This window comes from Callithrix jacchus, chromosome 2 (assembly GCF_049354715.1).
Source record: "Callithrix jacchus isolate 240 chromosome 2, calJac240_pri, whole genome shotgun sequence".
NCBI lineage: Eukaryota > Metazoa > Chordata > Mammalia > Primates > Cebidae > Callithrix > Callithrix jacchus.
The window spans coordinates 76,187,471-76,210,035 of record NC_133503.1 but is presented as its reverse complement, the minus strand read 5'-3'; the positions used below and the strand labels follow the sequence as shown (position 1 = coordinate 76,210,035).

Below are 22,565 nucleotides of genomic sequence, written 5' to 3'. Positions count from 1 at the left end.
GAGGGGAAATGAGAAAGAATTTTGATTTTTTTAGGAGCCAAGAAAATAGCCACCCAGGACATGAGGCTGACTCATGTGCCCCACTCCAATACATTCTCTCAAGAGCCTCCAAGCAACTTCAGCCCAGCTTCACCCTCACAGGCCCGGATCTGTATTTTCCGACTTTAATCCCTATGGCCCCCTGCACCTGGATTCCCAGACCTCTGGGCCAGCTGGCAGCTACTGGACTCAGCGACATGGCTCTGCCCAACTCTCCCAGCAACACAGACGGCCAGGCTCACACCAGGTGGCCACAGCTGGTGTCCTATGGCCAGGCCCGGAGGTGAGGTCAGCCTGAACAGTTCCTGCCAACCTGTGACTCAGTCACCACTGGGCAGTGCACTTCACCAAGACCAATCAGTGACTAAAGGTGTTGGCACTGCAGGGGAGAGGGCCAATCGTAAGAGATAGAAAGGATGGGGCGAGGAGGATAGACTAGCGACAGGCCTGTGCTAGCTGGACTCCTGAGGAGAGCTTTACCACCTCTGCCAATCTGAATCACAGCCCCCATGACCCCTCAGGATCAAGAGACAGAGGCCTAATCTATACCAGTGAGAAAATCATGGGCATCAGGGGTTATGGGGGTCCCTCCTGAGAAGAAGAACCAGGAAGACTACAATTTAAATCTTCAAAGTTATTTCCAAATGAGGCTATCCATTTTAAATGTGTATTATAAAGACTTAAGGCCTGGCACAGTGGTTCACACCTGTAATCCTAGCATTTTGGGAGGCTGAAGTGGCCAGATTGCTTGTGCCCGGGAGTTCAAGACCAGCCTGGGCAACATGACAAGACCCCATCTCTTTTTAAAAGACAGTAACAATAAATAAAGAAATACATAAGACTTAATAGTTCAACACTCAGGCCTAAAACAGGGCCTGACACATAGGAGTCCCTCATAAATGTCTGATGAATAAATGAACGAAGCATAAGTAGCAAATGCCATAATTCTGGAAACACTATTTTCACATTTCTTCCATTTTTATTTTACTGGGAACCTAGAAATATGAAAGTACTACAAGCTCATTCTAGCTGGTATTTAAAAAAAAAAAAAAAGGAAGAAAGGAAAGGAGAAAGGGAAGAAGCAATATGGAAGCAGTCTGGGCCCCTCCTGCCCTCCGAGTAGCCCTGGATGTCAGCTCTAGAAGGAAGGGCCTCAGGCCTGAGACTGGACTGTCCTGGCCAGGCCACTGTTAAGTTTGAGTTTCTGTGGATGTGTGGGCTGTGGATGTGCTAAAGCTGGACCATGAGTCCAGGGCCCAGCTGACAGATGAGTGACAGTGTATGTCTGGGGAGCCCCAGTTAACTGGATTTCTGGGCTGCATCCATGCCTGTCTCCTTGTCATCCCTGCACTTTTGCTTGAGCCTTCACAGCGGCATCTCTCTCTCTCTCTCCCTCTCTCTCTCTCTCTCTCTCTCTCAAGCTGAGAAGGAAAGGGTTTTATACCCCTGTTTTCGTCCATACATAGTGATGGTCAGGCCATGGCCAAGATATTCTATATCCGGGGGTAGAATGAGTGCACAGTGCAGTTGCTCCTGGATCACTCTGCTGCTCTGCCTGGAGGAGGTGATTTGTAAATGGAGGCACCTTCTCCTCACAGACACTAGGAGACAAAGCTAGGGGAAGCCTCCAGCTGTCAGAAGAAACTGGAAACCTGAAGACACCTGGGTTCAGCCTCTATTTATGGACTACAGGTAGACTTGGGCCATCTGATGCTGGGGGAGACTGGGGGATGGCAGGCAGGCTGCCTGCACGCCGTGGCTTGAATGAGAAATGGGAGGGGTGAAAGGATGGGGGTCTCCTTGAGGCAGGGGAGAGGCTGTGGTGTTGTTCCAAGCTGCCTTCCTGAGGCCCCAGTTGTGAAAGGCTCCATCACATTGGCCTCACTGCCACCATGGGCAGCCTGTTCTGTCACTTCCTAGCTGGGGCTGGGCTGAGCCTCCTCTGGCTCTCACACATGTCGGTTGCCTTCCCCCTGTGTGAGATGCCACTCCTCCCAACACCCTTCTACTCCCAGGCCTCAGGGATGGGGCCTCTCTGGGCCCAGCTAGGTAAACCTGTCCCTGCCCTGCTTCCTGGCAGCCCTTTGTTGGGTCCCAGAGCAGACTGGTTTTCTCTGTGAAAACAGAGACAGAGCAGGTCTGACGGGGGTGCTGATGGGGACTGCAGGTCCGGCTGAGACACATCTGACCCTGGGGCAAGGGGCATGGCACAAAGGTACCAACACAGGGTCTAAAACCCCAGACCTACCACTTGAAACTGTGCATGTGCGATGGTCACACACCATCCCCCAGGCTGTTTCCTTAAGAGAGTTGGTTCTTCTTTTGTGTCTGCCCTGGAATCTGGTTCAGGGCCAATAACCAGGCAGAATGACTGGCCAGTTGGCAGAGTTGCTGACCAGTTGGCAGAGTCAGCTTTGTCCCTGTTTGGATCCTTGGAGACTGGCCCCCTCCGGAGCCTCCAGCATCTCAGCCCCCAGAGAGGTGTGGCAGCTTGAAGAATCCCCACCACGCCCCCAGGTTAGTTGATGAGGTCTGGGCTGGACACATAGCAGGCACTCAATAAGCATTTGTTGAGGGATTAAATGGCACAAAACTAGAGCTGGGGAACGCCCTTTGCCAGGCATGTCCTCCCGTGTGTTCTGCTGAACCAACCTCAGCTCCAAGACCAGTTTTGTTGCCTGTTTAACTGAGTCCTGTCCTTCCAAGATATGCTAGGCATCAGTCCCCAGCCCACCTTCCAGGCTGTATTGTCTCAGACCTTCCTTCTGGGTGTTGCCTAGTGCCCATGCCCCTGGCTGCCTCTACCCCTTCCAGAGCCCTGACCCCTGCCTAGGGTGGGCCTGCCTAACTCCCTATCCCTCTAAGGCCCAGTTCTAGCCCTGCAGGAGGCCCACACAGCCCCCTCTATCCAGCTCTGCCCTATCGACTGCTTCCTCTCCACCACTAGGGCTCCTGGCCTTGACCATTAGGCTTCTAAGAGAGAAGACCCCAGGGTAGAGCTGGGCCAGAGAAGTCACACTGAAACAGGGCATCTAAAGTTCTCTCTGGCTGCTTGCTAAGGCCCTGGAGTGCTCAGTATTGTGGACTGGGCATTCCAGGAAGAAGGCACTCTCAAGCAAGGCTTTAGATTCCCTTGGAATCCAGGCTCTTGGTTGGGGAAAGGGCCCTGAGCCTTGAAGCATAGATGTCTTGGCCTCAAGGAGCTGAGTCTGAATGGAGCAGACTACCTAGAGACCTGAGGCCACTAGGCCAGGTCTGAGCTAGGTCAGCAGCTAAGCTCTCTGGCTAGCCCCCACGGCCCCACGGGAAGGTATCCTCAAATATGGGCTGCCGCATTAGCTCTACCCCACCTCCCCACTCAGGGATACATCAACTCTGGGCATTCTCCTGGACTGTCCTCCAAGTTGACCTTGCCCTTGTTCCTATCCCAATCCTTCCCTCTCATTCTAGGCTCAGGCCCAACAGTATTCCCAAGGGTGTCTGCTTCTGCTGGAGCCTGCCAGCCCTGCCTACCCATTGAGGAAAAATCACTGTGACTTCCCCTGGCCTTGGACAGACCTGGCCTTACACAGAAGGCCTGGACATCATGCCCTGAGCCACTGGGTGTGGGCTTGAAGGCAGCAGGAGCCGAATTCTTCACCTTCCTAAGCCCCCTCATGCTCGCTGTGCCTCCCTTTGGGTCATGTCCAAGAGGTAAGCTAAGATAATAATTCCTATTAACAGTGGTGTTGTTAATAGAAAACATTTTCTAATGCTTCTGTGTGCCAAGTTCTCTGCGGGGTGCTGGAGCGACATAAATAAATAAGAAAGACGCAGCCCCTGACCTTATGGATGCCTTGACCCAGCCCTGAGCAGGACTTGGCATATGGGAAGTACTCAATACATACTTATGCACAGAAGAAGAATGCATGAAATAAGCAGTCTGGTTATTCCCAGCAGCACAGACACCTGATGGGTGTACAGTAAATATGTGAAGGCCACCAGGTCAGAGGTAAGGCCACAACATATCCCCACCTTGAAGACGGCTTCCAGACCCTGCGGCTGCCCTAGGACTTGGTACTCCAGCATGATAGGGTCTCAGCAATACAGCAATCTCCCAAGACTAAGGCCATTACAGGGAAAAAGGAAATCTGAGGGCTTCCATAAAGAAGTTTTGGGAGAGTTGGAAAAGCCACAGAATCTGCAGCTTGTCTGACCCCCTGCCTAGAATTCAGGGTACCTTAGGAGTGGATTCATGCTATGGCCCCTAAGAAGGGCCACCCCAAACTCCAGGTACACAGCCTGACCCTGGCATCTTCCCTCTGTGAAGGCACAGTCAGAAGTAAACCTGATGTTCTCTTAAGTCAAGGATGTCATCATGAGCCCATGTGAGGGATGACTGGCCTGGACCTGGATCTTGTATCATTCCAATCTGTCCAGACACTGCACAATGAAATGGGGAAGTTAATGGACCAGATTCTAAAAAACGTCCTCCAGAGTCCCCACTCTGCCTTCAACCCCAACCCTGTAACAGAAGCCTTTGGAGATGGATTACACTACCCAGAGACTGAGGGGCCAGGAAGGTCATATTCAGGAGGACCGCTTCACATTCCCTCTGACAGAAGTAAATGGGTAATGAGGGAATTTCAGGATGGAGGCAAGGAGTGTGGGCAGTTTCGAGGGTATAAAACTGGGGGAAGCAAGCAATGTTGAAAGAGGAGTTTCAGGAATCCACTGTGGGATGCACTGGGTGGAAGTTTATGCAGACCCTTGAGGATCCCTTCCCCTCAGCAAAGCTCTGCACTGTTTACATTCACTAGGACTCTTGGAGTCCAGCTAAGGGACCTCTGACCACAGGCCATGCTGTACACCCAGCTCTCAGGACAGCCAGGGAAAGGGATGGCTGCCTCCCACTTTCTACCCACTTTTTTAGTAGGGTCTAAGTCCTGGGGAGGTTCTGGCCTACAGACCTCAGAGAGACCATGCAGGGACCAGTTCTTCTTCTGGACCTTCCACCTTTGTCTACATGGAGTCCAAGTCTGCATAGGGCTGAGCAGAAACCTCCTACACCACAGAGTGATGAAGAAAGCCCAATGGCTGGTGCGCTAATGGATTCAGACACCCCAAATGCACCACACTCCCATTTACACACCACTACCACACACCACTTGTTTCTCTCCCAGCTGAGCAGATAGCAGCATCTTGCTTCCCACAGAGGCACCCACATTCTACCCTGAAGGGCCCCTCCCTTCCTTGGACTGCCCTAGGTTTGTGCCTCTCAAGTAGTCTGCCTCTTTGGGGGTTGCAGAGACCCAGTGGACACATCTCACCCCACCACTTGTGAGGAGCCCAAGAACAGGGCCCTTATCACAGTTTAGCTAAAAGGCAACAGAGGTTCGTTAGGGATGTGGGCTAAATTAGAGGCCCCCACAGGGTCTGGAGAAGCAAATCGTGTCTCCCTGATGTAGCCAGACAGAAGTGCTGGGAGAACCAGAGGGTGGGTGGTGGTGCCATGGTGCCTGCAGTGGCTGTTCAAGGACATCCCGGAGGATAATGGCTGGGAATGGAGAGAAGACCTTGGAGAGAGAAGAGCCCAAAGTGAAGAGCTGCACTTATTTCTTCCCTTCACACTGCACAGCCACAACCCCAGGCGCTCCAGCTGCTCCTTTCTCCGGAGACCTGGGGAAACAAAGCTGGCAAAGGACGAGGGGAGAGGGCTGTGCAGACAGGGAGGTGACCTGCAAGGAGCCTGTGAGCAGCAAGAGAAGGCCTGAGTGTCCTGGGGGAACAGGGACACCTTGCTTCAAGATGCAAGTCAGGGGCCCTCTCTTCCAGGAAGCCTTACTGGCCTCCACAAATTACCCTGAGGACCCTTCTGCGTCCACTCCCATGCTCTGCGCTACCTGCTGTTGTCTTGGGTCTGCGTCTCTGACCCAGTGCTGCGCAGGCCCTTGGTTCAGAGGGCTCTTGGTTCAGGGGGCTCCTCACAGGACAGGATGGGCCGCAGGTTTGCAAGTAGGACCCCTGAGGAGAATCTGAGCTGGGCGCAGCCCCATCCCCCAAATGGGCCCCCCAATCCCTCCTAGGGCTGGAGAACCGCCCCTAGAAGGGATTTCAAAGGGCCGGTGTCGGCAGCCGGGTTTGGGTCCGCCGCCTGCAGATCTGAGATCTGAAGCAGGATCCAGGCCGTCGGGGCCGTCGAAAACCGGGGGTCTCTTGAGAGCTGGCTGGGGGTGCCGGGTTACAGGCAGCCGGGACTGAGGGCTGGTCCTCAGAGCCCCCGAAGTGGGAGGGTCGGGCTGGCAGCGGGGCCAATCCGGGCGCGCCGGGAGCGGGGGCGGGGGCCGGGCCGAGGGGAACAGGGACTGGCGGGCCGGGGGCGGGGCGCAGCTTCCAAGCGGCGGCGGCGGCGGCGGCGGCTCCTCAGAGTCCGGCTCAGGCTCTGGCCGCGGCTCCGGCCCGCGATGCCCCATTCCGTGACCCTGCGCGGGCCTTCGCCCTGGGGCTTCCGCCTGGTGGGCGGCCGGGACTTCAGCGCGCCCCTCACCATCTCGCGGGTGAGTCCGGCGGCTGCGGGGCGGCAGAGCGGTCCGGGATCTGAGACCGTGTCCTCGCGGTCCGCCCGGGACCCAGATCCCCTAGGTATCCGAGGCTGGAAGGCGGAGGGTTGGCCTGGGTGTCCCGCAGGCTGTAGAGGCGGCTTCCAGGCAGGGCAGGCAGCCCCAGCCGCCCTCCTCCCGCGCTGGGCCTGCTTGCCAGATCCCGCGGAGAGTCTCTCAAGAGTTCACGCACCGGCCTCCGCGCTGGCCTCATCTGCGGGGAGCCGCTGTGGACCCGGGAAGGACAGGCAGAGTTGGGCTGGGGGTCTAGACAGCCCTACAGAGGCCCAGAAACTTTTCAGACAAATCCCTGCCTGAAGATCTGGGGCAAAATGATTTAGAGTCTCTCCCACCCCCCCACCCCCACCTCCCCTATCAAGGGTCGCTGCCTACAGAGCTGGGTGACCCTGGAAGGTCTGGGGTCCTCGCTGAATCTGAGAAGTGAAAGGTCCATCCACTTCCCACTTTGGGTGTGAGTCAGTCTCTCATTCATGACCTCAGTCACCCTAAGAAGTGACGAGGAGGAAATTTTGGCTTCCAGGAGAAAGGGAGCCTTAATTGTGAGGCTGTGAGACCCCTCCCCGAAAGACAACACAAAGCCAGGGGCTGGGATAGCCTCAGGCCAGTTCTTCTAGTTTCCCAGGGCCCTGCCTTGCCCCAAGCTTGGGACAGAGGAGGAAAAGGAGTGGGCACAGCCCTGGAGGGTGTCTGCTCTGAGGATAGAGGAGTGGAAGAGGTGACTCAGGCCCTGCTTGAGGGGGTGCCTGTCTAGGAGAGACAGGATCCTGGCCCATCTGGAGGGGCAGAAGAGAGGACTCAGACCCTGTCCTTGGGAATTCCAGCCTAAGGGACAGAAGAGGAGAGAACCCAGGCCCTGCTCTTGGTGGCTCTCAGTCTGGAAGGAGCAGAGATGACCTGGGACGATCTGAGGGCCATCCCTTGCTCCCACACAGGCTGATCTTGTCTTTGGGGGCTATGTTAGAGTCACAGAGAAGCACCTTACCCCACCCTACTGCTACCTCTTGCAATGGGGGCTGGGCTGAGCTGGCTGGGCTCTCAGAGACTTCTCTCCAGTTCTTGGGAGGGGGTGGGCACCGGGTGGAGCGTGGAATCATGGAATCCCATTTCTGGGGGCCAGGATGACAGGCAGGCCCAGCTGTCCTAGGAGGCTTCCCACATCTGCCCTCACTGCCAGGTCTCTGGGGCGGAGTGAGGTGGGCCTTCAACACATCCCAGAGCCTTTCATCTCCTGCTTATGGGATTCCTGCTGTGTGTGTGTGTGTGTGTGTGTGTGTGTGTGTGCGCGCGCGCCCGCACGCACGCGCGCAAGCCTCTGTGTCTGCTTTTGTGTGTCATGCTGTGTGTCCGCTGAGGGGGCTGGTGGGGGCACTAGGCCGGCTGGCCAGGCACCCTGGGCGTGAGGCCGCTGACAGGCTCAGTGGCGGCGGCTGACGGCTGCAGGCGGCAGGGAGCTGAGACATCTGTTGCCCACGCGGCTGCCTGCCCGCGGAGGATAGGCCTCCACACGTCACAGCCGCAGCTACGGCGGCAGCAGCAGCAGCAGCAGCAGCAGCAACGGCCTTGTTTGGAGCTGACTGGGGATGCAGGCCTCAGGCAGGCAGGCCGTCTGGGAGAGGGTTTGCCAAGAAGAGCTTCCCTTGTCCCCCAAAGTCACGTGGCAGCAGCTCAGGCCCAAGGAGCCAGGATGGCTGAGATTGGGTTTGGGTGGGATCTGGGGAGATTTACAGCACTGGAGAGGCACAGGCTGCAGCTTGCCTAGCAGGTACCTCCAGGGCAGGTCTACAGGGACAGAAGATATGTGGGAGTGTCTTCACCAAGGGGGCTCAGGATCCAGCCCCTCCCTTGTTTCCAGGGCCTCTCCTATCCTGGACCTGGTGGGGAAGGCCAGCCTCACACAGACAGGGAGGAGGCTATAGGCCCGGCAGGGCTGGGGGCTTGCAGTCTCAGCCCATGAAGCCTTGGGGAGCCCCAAGAACATCATCCGGGGCTCCTTCCCCTCAGTGGGAGATGAAAGGCTCCAGGATGTGTTCAAGGCCCACCTCACTCGGCCCCAGGGACCTGGCAGTGAGGGCTATAATGATGGCTGGCCTCAGCCAAGCATCCAGGGTGTGCCAGGCCCCACCCTAATGGGTGTTGGTAACAGCTCCCTCCCGGGAACCAGTCCCTGGAATGAGCACCACCTTATGTCCAGCCTCCTGTGGGGGCTTTACATGCCCTGATTTTCTCAAATAGTCCTTACAACAGCCTTTAGATGTAAGGACTGCCTCTGGCCTTACACAGATGGAAACACAGGCATAGAGAGTCTAATGTAATAGACCCAGAGAAGCAGAGTGGAGACAGGAGGCATCCAGGCAGTCTGGAGTTTGCAGTGACTCTGTGGGACAATGTGGCACCTGGTTCTGACATGGACTCCCGGCCCACAACATCTAGGCTGGGTGGAGCAGGGGCTGGGAATGCAGCCACTACTGGTGAGGGGCTGATTCATGCCTTTGCCGCCCACCTCACTTCACGGTTCCTCTCTCTGTTCCTTCTTTCTGTTTATCTTGTACTTAGATGCTAGAGGGATCAGCCTGAACTCCACTCTGTCCTGTGACTTCCCTGCTTAGAGCCCTCCATGGTTTCCAGCCACCCAGGAGAAATGCCAGCTTCCCACCCAGGTCTACAAGACTCTGCAAGATCTGATCCCTGCCTCTTTACTGACTTCATCACTTCCACTCTCCCCTCACTAATGATGCTTGGGCCATACAACCCTCCTTCTACTTTCTCTCCAGATATGCCATTATACGTGCTGGTCCTTCTGCCTGGAACAGTCTCTTCCTGGGACAGTCTCTCTTCCCTCACCCCTTTTGGAAGAAAAGTACAGGTGTTAAGAGCATAGTTTTAAATTTGGAACCAGGTGGCCTGGATTGAAATCTTGATTCAGTCTTTTATCAATTAACTATCCTTCTGTGCTTCTTGGGACCTCGGTTTCCTCATCTAGGAAATGGGCTTGCTTTCGGGATTAATGAGATAATGCCTGTAAAGGTGGCTGAGACAGTCACAATTTCCTGGCCTGATGCCGTCTCTGACCAGAACTCCCCTAGCTCAATAGTACTGGCAGCATCCCAGCCACCCCTGCTTTCAAGAAACTTCCTCCGCCCACAGAAGCCTGAATGTACCCCTTGTGCTGACTGAGTCATCCTGTCGCAGTTAGCCGCCCCCTGAAGAAAGACTTCTCTCTGCTGTGGGGACTAGGGCATGGCACCCCTCCCCCAAGCTTCTCTTTCTTCATCTGTAAAATAGAGACGAGAACAGCCTCTGCCATACCAGGTGGTTGAGGGGTTGCTGTGAGCTAGTTATAGGTAAAGCATGGAGCCCAGGCCCTGGCACAAGGCAAGTATCCATGAAGGGTAGGAGGCCGGAGGAGGGCCTTGAGGGGAGGGTGGGATGGTATGAAGTGGGTGTCTCCCCCAGGATGACAGGCTTGCACAGGTACCCAGGCCCTACAAGTAAACATTAATGATGGGATGGTTGGCTAAAGGTGTCATGCTTCAGAACGTTTCCTTGAGGCAGCCTACTTCAGGGCAGGTCACCTTGGGCAGTGCCAACACCAGGCCTCCAGCCAAGGAGCTGCCACCACGTCAGGTTTGTCTACTCACTACTGAGACCTGGCTGAACTGAGCCTGCCTGGGCTTCCAGGAGTTCCCACCAGTAGGAGCTCCCATCCAAAAGAACGGGGTCACTGGCAGCTCTTGAACCAGCTGGGCACTAGCTGGAAAGGCTGGGTAGGAAATCTATTTCTAAAGGTTATGTTGGGACCAGGGCAGGGTGAGGGGTGCTCTATTGCCTAGATTCCCCTGGTTTGCTTATGTAGGTCTCTCTGTGAGTCTAACTCCACTCCCTGTTCTACCCTTCTTTCGTTGACCAGCATTGTAAGAGCTTCCAGATGTGAACACTGCTTGACCCTGAGGGGTCAGTAATGGCACTGAGGTAGCCTGAGTTCCTGTCCTGCAGGAGAAGTAGAGATAGAACTCTGACCCCTAAGTCCAAGCTGGCAACTGGAACTGGATAGCCCTGGACTTGCCGAGGGAGGTGATGTTCAGACCTTCCCTTTATTTATTTATTTAGAAATGGAGTCTTGCTCTGTCGCCAGGCAGGAGTGCAGTGGCATGATCTTGGCTCACTGCAACCTCTGACTCCCTGGTTCAAGCAATTCTTCTGCCTCAGCCTCCTGAATAGCTGGGACTACAGGCGTCTGCCACCACGCCCAGCTAATTTTTCTATTTTTAGTAGAGATGGGGTTTCACCATGTTGGCCAGGATAGTCTTGATCTCCTGACCTCGTGATCTGCCCACCTCGGCCTCCCAAAATGCTGGGATTACAGGCATGAGCCACTGCGCCCAGCAGACCTTCCCATTTTAATTATAATGAAGTATTAACATGAACAATGTAAGGGGGAAAGGTGGGAGCACACAGGGTAGTGAGATCCCAGAGAGGCTCCCGGAGGAAGTGGCGTCTATGCTAAGACCTGAAGGATGAGGGTGTGAGAGTCAAAGGAAGAGTATTCCAGGTAGAGAGATCAGCTTTTGCAGAAGTGTAGAGGTGAGTGACATATGGTACCTGTAAGCCCCCCATAGACATTTAGATGGTCTGGACAAAATGTGGGTGTGGAGGTGGGGATAAGAGGTGAGATCAAGTAAGTAGGAAGGCAAGGTCACTGAGGGTTCGAATGTTAGGTCAAGGGATATAGTCTGTCTGAGTGCAGCCTTGTCTGTGTAGGGTATCTGTGATATGTCCATGCTCTGTATGTATCTGTGAGCACATATGTCTCCATGTGTCTCTGTGTCTCCTGCATGTCCTTGGGCACATATCTAGGCTGCAAGAGCCCAGAGGAAGCCCTTCTCATAGACCTCCATGCCCTGCCAGGCCTCCAGGTGCTGGAGCTGGAGGTATTTCCAGCAAGGCTGCAGCCAGGCTACATGGGGACCTCAACCAGCCTCTCAGCTTGCCCATCCACAGGTCATGCTGGTAGCAGGCCACCCTGGCTAGGTTCTGAGGTTGGAGGAGGTCTAGAGCAGAGACCACAGTAAGGCTACATCATGACTGTGCCCAGCCATCTGGCCTGTCTGCCCACAGGTTCATGCTGGCAGCAAGGCTGCATTGGCTGCCCTGTGCCCAGGAGACCTGATCGAGGCCATCAATGGTGAGAGCACCGAGCTCATGACACATCTGGAGGCACAGAACCGCATCAAGTGCTGCCACGATCACCTCACACTCTCTGTGAGCAGGTATGCCCAGGGTGGGCTGGGCTGGGAGGATGGAGGGACCAGGTGGGCAGTTATGGGCAGCCAGCATGTTGGGTGAGCCCAGCTTCACACAGCCTCTCTGCCTCAGCTTCTGAGTGCTCCATCCAGACACAGTCCCAAGGAATAGCACTTTCATGAGGTCCTGGCAGACACTGTTTAAAGCTGCAGGTAGCTTAAGAAGGGAAGAAATACCCTTTTAATTTAGGCTAGAAGTGTGTTGGGGCACTTAATGGCAAGTGCTGCAGGTGACTGTAATAAGACCCTGAAAAGCCTCTGGGGCATTTGTTTCAGTCCTTTCCCCTCCCCTGAGTGACCAGCTTGATGACCATGTCAAAGTAGCTTCCTGTGCAACACCTCACTTAACCCTCATTTACCAACTTAAAAAAGGTAAAACCTACTATAGTCTCACTTCACAGATGAGACAAGTGAGGCTCGGAAAGGTTAGAAGGTGCTTAAAGTCACACAGAGAGGGAGTGGGGTAGCAAAATTTGACCTCAGGGCTTTCTCCTAAGACTACAGACTCTTCACTTGGCTGCTGACCACTCCTACCAGCCCCACAGCTGTCCCCACCATGGCCCACACCTCTGCCCTGGTTAAATCTGGATTTGGGGAAAGTTCCTGCTATGGACTGTGTAATGCTGTGCAGCCTATCAAAAAGGGGAGGACAGTGGGTTGCCAAGCCCCATCTGTGCCCTATAAATGGTCCTGGGATGGAAGGTCCAGCAGGGGACTAGGTAAGGGAACCTAGCCTTGCTCAAGTCCTGGGTGTTTACTCAACTCTGAGAAGCAGTTGGCTTAAGCCTGGCTGAGTGGGATCTCCCCGCTCCCCAGCCCCACCTCAATCCACAGAAATCAGGAACAACTTATCAGCTCTGCCATGTTCACTGCTGACAGGGACTTTCACAACCCCCTATGGAAGGGTGTAGGCGAAGCCTCCCCAAACCAAAACACAGCTAACCATGCCTCTGAGCTGGCAGGGTGGGAGGTGAGCCACTGGCTCAGAGCCATTAAACATAGTGGAAAGGCCTGTGAGGGAGCTTCTGTTTGTGCTTGGCCCATGGCCAGGTCTGGGTTGGGGTCAGGACCCTTGACTGTGCCCTCGGCACTGAATGGGCCCAGCTGCAAGTCCAGGACCTTATACACTCTACCTGGCACATGGTGAGGATGCCCCAGCTTTGGAGTTCAGCAAAGCTGGTCCTCATCCAGCCTCTGGAGCCTTAGGTGCCCAGATGACCTCTATGAGCCTGGGTTTCCTTTCCCATAAATGGATCACATTCATCACCCTCCTCCACACTGAGATACAGGCTGGATGGGGGAAATGTCAGCACTGCTTTGCCCACAAGTAGCCTCTGAAGCCTCTCCAATTGGCTGGGATCCTGGCCCCTGACTCACCTCCAGCCTTGACTCTGTGTGGCTGAACAAGGGCAGCCCTAGTGGTAGTGGAGTAGTGGGGAGGAGTGCCTGAGAGGGGGCCTGAGTCAGGAACTTCCCAGAGCATATGATGTCAGCGGAGGGTTGTGGGGTGGAGATCCCCCTCTTTCTTTCCTTCCTTCCTTCCCCTGTCCTTTGTTCCAAAGCAAGCATGGATGGATCCAGAGGTTCACTGACCTGTTCCACTCTGGGCATTTAGCCCCAAAATGTCACTGGCCATGGAGCAGATAAGAAGAGCACATTCTCTACTATCACAGAGCTGGATTGAGAATTATGCTGTGTTGACACATAAAATTACCCATAAAAGACAGAGAGGGAGAGAGAACTATGCTGAGCTCCAGCAAGTGATTTAATCTCTTGAGCCCATAATATCCTCAATCCAAATTAGGGACTATCTTGTGAACTGGACATTGAGTGATGATGATGTACCAGGCCTGCTCAGTCAGAGTGAAAATCTGAGTCCTGTCCTGCAGCCTCCATCTCCAACCCTCACACATGCAGACTCTGGGGGATCGAGATTGAGGGCCACCTTGACCCTCTGAGCCAACATTTCTTCTCCTAGACACCCTCCCACTTGTAAGCTTTCTGACTCTGCTCCCTATCTTGCCTGCTATGCCAGGACCTATGCCTGGGCCCCAAAGACACTTCTCCCTGTCCCTGCAACACACACCCACACGGCAAGGGCTCTGCAGGGAATCAGCCTGGTGAGCTGGCTGAAGTGAGCTACTCTGTGCTCTCACTCCCAGGGTTCTACTGAAATCAGCTTCCCTATGTGTCCTCTTGTGTACAGAGAGCTCTAATCCCCCACAGACTTCCTCACAAAATGAAAAGTGTATCAAAGGCCCAGCTTCCCCACTGAGCTTATTTTGCTTTGAGCCCAAAGCCAGGCATCCAACAATCCAAGCAAAACCATATTTCCTAGGCGTGTTCTATTGGTCCAGGACCTTCTTGACATCAACTCCAACAGTGAGGCCACCAATAGAGTCCCTGTTGTCCATCACATGTGGTCCAAGGTACCTTTGCACGGCCTACCCTTTGGCTGTCATTTTGTTTTAAGAGCCCAGCCTGGGATGGGGGTTGACACATGATTAAGCCCTTCATTCTGATCTGATGCACTGAGCCACGTTAATGACTCTGGGTACTTTGTGCCCTCTGACCCTTACACCTCAGGCTTGTACTGCTCTTCTGAGCAGAACTTCAGGGAAGTATAAGGCCAAATAGCTACACAAGATGTCTCAGCTTTATCCCAGAGGAGCTCTGAGTAGGCAGAGGCCACAGTTAGAGCTGTGCGTTAGAGTAGCCACTTGGAAGCCTGGTTTAGGGGGCTAGAGACAGAGACCATGGGGCTCATGTTGCCCTGGGGCAGCAGAGCTCTAACAGCCAGGGCCTGGAAGGTTGTGGAGTAGAGAGGTAGCCTGCAAGGGACTGCAGAATGGGCAAAGGCAAGGAAGTACAGAGTGAGTATGGACCATAGGCATAGACAGATTATTAAAACCCTCTACTGAAGGGGCGGAGAGGCAGGGGTAAGCTGCTAGATCAGTAGTGATACCTTGAGAAGCCTCAGGAGGCCTCTTGGGGTGAGTTGGAGAACATTATTCCCCTTTGGTCTAACCAGCCTCACTTCACACCCACCTGCCAGTCCAGGGTCCATGCCCCTTCCCAGCCTGCCTTCTCACAGGGCTACTGAGTGACAGGGCTGGGGTCCAGGCATGTAGCCTCTTGGCCTGCCCGCCCTGCTTATGGCAGGTTTACGATGTTTTTCTCCCTCCTGAGTGATGTTTGGCTTTTGGTTTCTATGGCGAATCAGGAATTTCCTAATGGCCTGTTTCCCATCTGGGCTGGGCAGACTCGTTGATGACTCTGCTGGAGGCAGCAGCAGAAGGAAAGACACACCCCTCACAGCCTCCATTCCACCTCCCCCAGAGCTGATGGAAGCCTGATCCCACAGCCCACCAGAGGCTGTAGATACCCAGGGGATGAGTGGATAGGCTCCTAGCTGGTCAATGTGTGAGGCCTGGCTTGCCATGCTGTGAGCTGGGCCTCTTTGAGCTGAGCTTCTGTAGGCCCCTAAGAGCGTGGAAGTGTGGGGAAGCTGCAGAGCCTCTGTTGCAACATCTCCAGGAACAAGACCAGAGAGGGATTGGGCAGAGCTGTTGGGGATGGAAGCATATAGCCCTGCTCCAGGAGGATGGCAGATCTAGTGTTGTGGTTCATTGCCACAACAGTCACCATTGTGGTACAGCGGAAAGCACTGGAGTGGTGTCTTTCTACCTGCAGAGCATTAGCCCAGAGCCCAGCCCATCTTGATCCTGGCTCCTGGGCATGGTGGGCATGGTAGGAAACATATCTGACCATCACAATTTCTGCTACAGGCCTGAGGGCAGGAGCTGGCCCAGTGCCCCTGATGACAGCAAGGCTCAGGCACACAGGATCCACATCGACCCTGAGGCCCAGGTATGTACAGACACTGCCTGGCCTGGCCTGGCCTGGATGAGTGAGCCCAGGGCAGAGAGGACAGCATGCAAGTTCACCTACAATGAGTCTCCTCACCGGGGCTCTCAGATACACAAGACAGAGACTGAAGCAAAAGGTTTCTCTGCACCATGCTCATACCCAACTCCCTGTTCCTCAGATGAGCACCTGTGTGGGCTCTGTCTCTACTCCAGGCAATCCTGGATTCTGGACCAAGGTGTTTATGATGGCCAGGAGCTGGGCTAGGCCTTGGTTGGGGTTATCACACACCCAGCTGGACTTTACTCTGGTGCCCAGTGATGCCAGACCAGGAAGAAGTCACTGTGCTTGCAGCGGGGGGAGGTTAGTGGCAGTCTCAGGCTGCAGAGTGACCTCAGGCTATGGGACACTCCTCTGGGTGCTCTATCTAAGCCTGAAGTTCTCTGCTGGCCATCCTGTGGTGCTTCTAGCAGAACTCAGGATGCAGGCCTGTCTGCCCAGTCACCTTTCTGTGTGTTAACAGAAGTCATATCTCTGGCCTTGTCCTCAACAAGAGTGAGGGGGCCAGGCTGGTCTAGGGCCTTGTTTTGCCATGGCATGAGGAGTAGCCAAGTGGGGACGACTGAGGTATCCAGAGCCATCTCTGGGCCACAGAGTTTGGGTAAGGAGACTAGGATGGTCTGTGATAGAGCCAGAACGGTAGGTCCCAGCATGTAAGACCATGGCCTCCGGGCATACTTTTGTCCACCCTCTCAACCTGGAAGAAAAGGGGCCAAGGCAAGGAGAGGCTTCACTGAACCAGAGGGAAGAATGTGCCCTCACCTTCTTCTCCCTCACCTTCGACCACAATCCCATCTTGCCCTATCCCCTACCCTGCCTGGCTGGCATCCCTGAAGCCAGAGGCTCACCACCTGCCAGGCAGTCCCCATTCTAGAAGGGGAAAGGTACTTAGAAGTTCTGGGCTAGGGGAAGCCAGGGACCAAAGAAGCCCAGAGTAGTCACATGACTCAGACAAGGCGTCAAAGAGGGCTTCCTGGAGGGAGGGGTATTGAAGCCAAGACCTGAAGGCCTAGGAAGGGCAAGACAGGCAAATGGGTACAGGAAGAGGAAGTGTGACCCAGAGGTGAGGTCTTGTACCTCAGGTTCAAAGAAAAGAAAGGTCCAGGGGAAGGGAGGGCAAGATGGGAGGAATGAGAGGACAGAGGTAAGAGATGAGGTGGTGGGGCAGGGCTACAGAGAGGTTATTGGGCTTCTCTATCCTGGACCTCAGGGATTCACGGCCATATCTGTGTCTCAGAAACTTGCTCTTGTGGCCCCAGACCTTAGGGGTAGATGTTGGCATAGACAAATGAGCCAGGCTTGCCATGGGCCAGGCAGAGGGGAGCAGCATGGTGTGAGCCCCAAGCTCATGTGTAAGGCCCAGCCTCCCTCAGAGGCAGCAGTGCCAGGATGGACAGAACAGGGTGGGAGGGGGCTTAGTCTTCCAGGAGAGGCTCAGGGCCAGTGGGCCTGGGGTGCTGGTAACTGTAGAGCAGCTCTCCCTGCTTCCACACTTATTCTCACCAACTCCCTTGAAAACCAGGCTGCCAGAGGCTCAGACTAGAGAAGGAGGGAGTTTCCACAAACACCAGGGCAGCCCCTCAGCTGCTGCCCCACTTTTGTACTTAAAAGGTCATGGGCTCCATGGGTGGTGACAAAAACACCCCACCCGCCCCTGCAGGGCTGAGTCCTTGCTAACACAGACACAGGGCCCATTGTCCCCATGCTGCTCCCACCCTCTGTCTGAGTCGGCGCGTCGGGGAGGGGGTGGAGCGAGCTGAAGCCATCGGAGGAGGAGGAAAGCACAGTTGGCCCTAGGACCAGCATAGGGTGCCCTGGCACACATTCCTGAATGGGATGGGACAGGGCTAGCTGGAGCTTCAGGACCACCTTCCCTGTGGGGCCATAGAAGAAGCTCCTTCTCCCAGGCCTTTTGTGGGAACACAGGAGGCACTTGGCACAGCCCAGGGTGGAGGAAGGTTAGTAATAAGGTAGGGTTTTCTGGAGGGAGTAGCAATTATGCTCAGAACCAGGTGATGGGGAGAAGCAAGCCAGGTGGAGCAGGCAGTCCTTGCACATTCAGCCTGTCTTCCCCAGACCAGCAGAGAGCTGGAACTGAGCCTCTAGGAGATGGCACCTGCTCATCTGAACTCAGTACCTGCCTCCATCCAAGTCGAGTGTCCCAAAGCAGGTAGTTACCTCCATTCTGCTGAAAAATCCACCAAGGCTTCAACAACCAAGTAGGCAGCAGACTGGTACTCAGAGTGGAGGAGCACATGGTATGAGGCGCACCACCCACAGAGGGGGAAAATCCAGGACTGTGGGCTCAGGAATTCCTCTGAAAGCCATTCATCCAAGGAGTACGTGCTTTGTGCCAGGCACTGTGCAATTGTCTTATTTCATCTCTACAAGGAACCTGACGTGGAGACCATCACATTCTCCAGCTCATAGATAAAGAAACAGGTTGAGAGAGGTGAAGTGACTTGCCCAGTTAGGGGGTAACTCTGGGACTCAAACTAAAACTGAGGTAACCATGTGTGTCTTAGCCACTGAGTTCAGGCCTAAAGAGGCGGCTGCATGGGTGGCCGTGGGAGGGGCAATGGCTCTGATGGCCCTGCAGTGGACCCCCACACCCTATTGGGTAGGAGTGAGTGAGGGCCTCCTTCCTCCCTGTCCCAGTCCCTCAACTCCTCCCTCCCACCAAAGCTTCTGCCTAGAAGCCCAGCCCCACCCCCACTGGTCACAGCCCATCTGGTACCCATTAGAGGCCAGCCCTGCCTGCCTGCCTGCCTGCTCTACAGTCACATGTGTGAGAGCTCTCAGGTTTCTCAGGGGCTTTTGTTGGGCCTGATGCGGATAGGGGTCTTCCTGTTGCTGCTGCACTGATGGCGGCCACCTGGGCAGAAAGACCCTCCTCTTTGTCTGTTGGGGTGGGAGAAATGGAGGGGTCCCATCCAACTGCTGGTCTGCCCATTCCCCAAGTTCCCACCCTGCAAAAAGCAGGAGACAATCAGGGCAGAACCCCACAGGCTCAACTATGCCTCAGAGCTGCCTAAGTCCAAACCAGCGCTCTTCCTGCTACGATAGGCATCCTTTCCTGTCCACACTGTAGAGCAGAAAGGAGGTTTACATGTCCCTTCCCAGGCTGAGGCTAAGACCTACCCCATGGCCTGAACTCAAACATCACCCTAAAATCAGGCTGCTCTGCCTGCCAGCCCAGTCTCAGCCGTGGGGTTGAGCTGAAGAATGTGATGGCCACCATGGCCATCCCCAGGGTGACCAGTGCTGGCTCCAAGTCTATGTAACCATATACATGTGGTTAGTAGTGTGTAAATAGACTGGCAGGTGCATATGTGTTGTCCTTATGCATGTGTGTGTGTGTCTTCAAAACATGCTTGTGAGAATATGCATGCCTCTGTTTATATTGCTGTAGGTGTGCTTGTGTGCACTTGCAAGCTTAGAACAGCACAGCTCTGGATTCTGCAGGGACAGAGATCCCCAGTCCCCACTCAGACCCATACCCACAGAGATACTGTCCTCTCCTCATGTCTGAGGGGGCAGGTTCAGAGCACTCCTCCCCAAAGTGTTTCAGCCATGAGCACCAAGCTGGCTGTGGGTAGTGAGGTAGAGAGCCTTGAGCCCTAGCCTGGTCTCTGCTGCTCATCTGCTGTGCCTGCAGAAGGCTTCTTATTGTGGCCTGGAAAGCAGGAAATGGGGAACAGGTGCAGGCCCAGAAGGGGCTGACCTCACAATGGCACTCTTGAGCCTCAGCCTGCCAAAAGGGTCTTGGACACACAACAATCAAGTGCCCTTCCTGGCTGCAGGAGAGGAGTTACCTTTTTTGAGTCCCAGCCGTGGGCCCACCCACTACCCACCACAGTTCAGGCAGGTGAGAAGGCTTGGCACCAGGACTACCTCTGCCAGGAGGCAACATACCCTGCTGTAGCCACACTGGCCTTAAAAGGCTTCTTGGGATAGGCCTGCCTTAGTACTATCCCTTCATGAGTGGTGGTGGGCAGAACCACTGCAGGGCTCACAAGCCCAGGCTGAGTCTGAGCTGCTCAGGTTTTTGTATCTGACTTTCTAAGAATATTTCTCATTGATGCAAGGGCAGAACCAGTCCCCAGGCCCTGCTCTTCCCTGGAAATCCCTTCCTGGCTGAGCACCACAGGCCAGAGGTGCCGGAGCGGAGGTAGCCAGCTGACATCCACCACCTGGCACAGCAAAGCAGGATAGAGGTGGGGTGGACAAGGAATGGCCAGATGTCAGAGAGTCTCCCAGTGCCTTAGGCCTCTGTCTCATAGGACGGCAGTCCAACAACCAGCAGGCGGCCCTCAGGCACCGGGACTGGGCCAGAAGATGGCAGACCAAGCCTGGGATCTCCATATGGACAACCCCCTCGCTTTCCAGTCCCTCACAATGGCAGCAGCGAGGCCACCCTGCCAGCCCAGATGAGCACCCTGCATGTGTCTCCACCCCCCAGGTAACACAGAGATGCCTTCGGTGCCATGCCCAAAACCCATCAAATCTCACTCTGTCCCATCCTGACCCCTGACACTTGATCCTTGGGTCTCAGCTGGTTGCATTCTGACTCATAAGCCTCACCAGACCCTGAGTGCACAGTGAAAGCTGGAACTGCATCCCTGTCCCTCCTCTATCTCTTTCTCCCTCCCAGTGCTGACCCAGCCAGGGGCCTCCCGCGGAGCCGGGACTGCAGAGTCGACCTGGGCTCCGAGGTGTACAGGATGCTACGGGAGCCAGCAGAACCCGTGGCTGCGGAGCCCAAGCAGTCAGGCTCCTTCCGCTACTTGCAGGGCATGCTGGAGGCCGGCGAGAGCGGTAAGACTCCTGCCACGTGTCCCCACCTGCCTTCCCCCTCCCTGCGGTGCCCTGGTTGCCCCCTAGCGACGCCACATCCCGCCTCCCAGCACCTGCCCTCCTCGGTCTCTGCGGCCGGGTCCCACACCCTTGCTACGCCTTCGACTCCTGATTCCCACTCCACTCCCTGTCGCTGCCCCTCACCCCACGACGGCCAAATCGGTTCTCTAGTCTCGGTGCCAATGGCCCCGGAAACGGGGCCCAACCAAACACCCCGCAGACATGGAGTTCTGACCTCCTCACCCCGTTCATGCCACCTACGCTCCGGGTTTCAGGAGAGCGGCCCGGGCCTGGCGGCCCCAGGAACCTCAAGCCCACGGCCGGCAAGCTGAGCGCTCCGCTGAGCGGCCTGCAGGGGCTGCCCGAGTGCACGCGCTGTGGCCACGGCATCGTGTGAGTACCCGCCCCCGCTGCCCCTCCCGGACCCCAGCCCTCCAGGGCCCTGGATGCGGGCGCCGTCGCAAACCTGGGAGTCACTCGACGCTGTCCTCTCTCCTTCCCCTCATCAGGGGCACCATTGTCAAGGCGCGGGACAAGCTCTACCATCCGGAGTGCTTCATGTGCAGCGACTGCGGCCTGAACCTCAAGCAGCGTGGTTACTTCTTTCTGGACGAGCGGCTTTACTGTGAGAGTCACGCCAAGGCGCGCGTGAAGCCGCCCGAGGGCTACGATGTGGTGGCGGTGTACCCCAACGCCAAGGTGGAACTCGTCTGAGCTGGGACTCCGCTCCCGCCCCTGCTTCTTAAGGTCCCTGCTCGGCCCGTGTAAATATGTTTCGCCCTGTCCCTCTAATAAAGTCCCTCTGCTCGGCCTTGAACCTGTCACCGAGACTGCCACCATCCTGCGCGGGCCATGGCTCCGAGTGCAGCATCTGCTCAGATGCCAGGCCTGTCCTGGGCTCTGGGTGCAGTGGTGAGCAGGACAGGCACTGTACTGCCCTGAAGAGGGCCACAGCCTGGGTGGAAGGCAGACCTGAATCACAATGGGGCAGCCTTAGTAATACGAAGGCGAAGGCGAAGGTGAGGTCTGGGGTGCTGCATGCGGCGCGGCAACAGGAGGTCTGACCAGGGTGGGGCCAACGAAGGTGTTAGCTGAGAACTAATATATGAGGAAGGCACGAACTCTACAAGGGGCGGGGGCGGAGAGGGCTGTGTGTGCAAAGGTGGTGGGAGGAGCTCGAGAAAGACCTCCGTGGACATCATCGGCACCTTGCTGAGGCGACTCCTGGCAGCCTCAGGAGCAGTCACTCCCCTGGAGAGCGTGACTTGAGCTTGGAGATCACCCGGGTCGCCGCGGGGCGTACACATTTCCTGGCATTCTCTCTTCGGGTTTCTTCCACCCACGCACACTTTATTCTCCTCCAAGACCCCCTTTTCTTCGCCTTCCTCTCTACCCCACCAGGGGGCGCGCTTAATTTTCTAGACAGAGACGAAAAGGAAGGTTTAGAAAGAAAAGAACACTGGCCCAGGGACTGGTGTGCCCTCCAAAAGGCTCCCTCCTCTAAATAAATTCCACCCCTTCTCGGAGTCCCCGCATTTACCGCGTGGTGGCTTGCCTTTGGCCTTGCACGCCCCGGCTGCACACATCGTCGGTGAATTGTGGTTGTTCACGCTAGAGGAGTGTCCTAGACTCCAGGTCGTGTGGATCTACCCTCTAGTTTACTTGCTCAGCACAAGAAACTGACTCGTTTTATTTATTGCCTATTGAGTGAACCCAGAGTAATGCACATCTGTGCTGTTTTCAATTTTGTGCTATGGCACACCACAAAAAACTGTTACCAATTCACATTCATCACCATCATGAGATAGGACTCATTTCCTCCTGCTCCTCCCAACTCATGATA

General features: G+C 55.5%; 1 protein-coding gene across 2 annotated transcripts; it reads left to right on the top strand.

The window, feature by feature from the left end:
- The first annotated feature begins 6,404 nt into the window (after positions 1 to 6,404).
- PDLIM4 (PDZ and LIM domain 4) lies at positions 6,405 to 21,539 on the top strand. 2 transcript variants are annotated; one of them, XM_035290890.2, is made up of 8 exons: positions 6,405 to 6,575; positions 9,192 to 10,010; positions 11,754 to 11,905; positions 15,727 to 15,808; positions 20,149 to 20,327; positions 20,520 to 20,683; positions 20,998 to 21,115; positions 21,232 to 21,539. In XM_035290890.2, exons 2-8 carry the CDS (start codon positions 9,987 to 9,989, stop codon positions 21,434 to 21,436), a joined length of 924 nt encoding a protein of 307 aa, XP_035146781.1. In that variant the 5' UTR covers positions 6,405 to 6,575; positions 9,192 to 9,986; the 3' UTR covers positions 21,437 to 21,539. The 2 variants fall into 2 exon arrangements, with proteins under 2 accessions (XP_035146781.1, XP_035146780.1); XM_035290889.3 differs by lacking the exon at positions 9,192 to 10,010.
- The last annotated feature ends 1,026 nt before the right edge of the window (positions 21,540 to 22,565 follow it).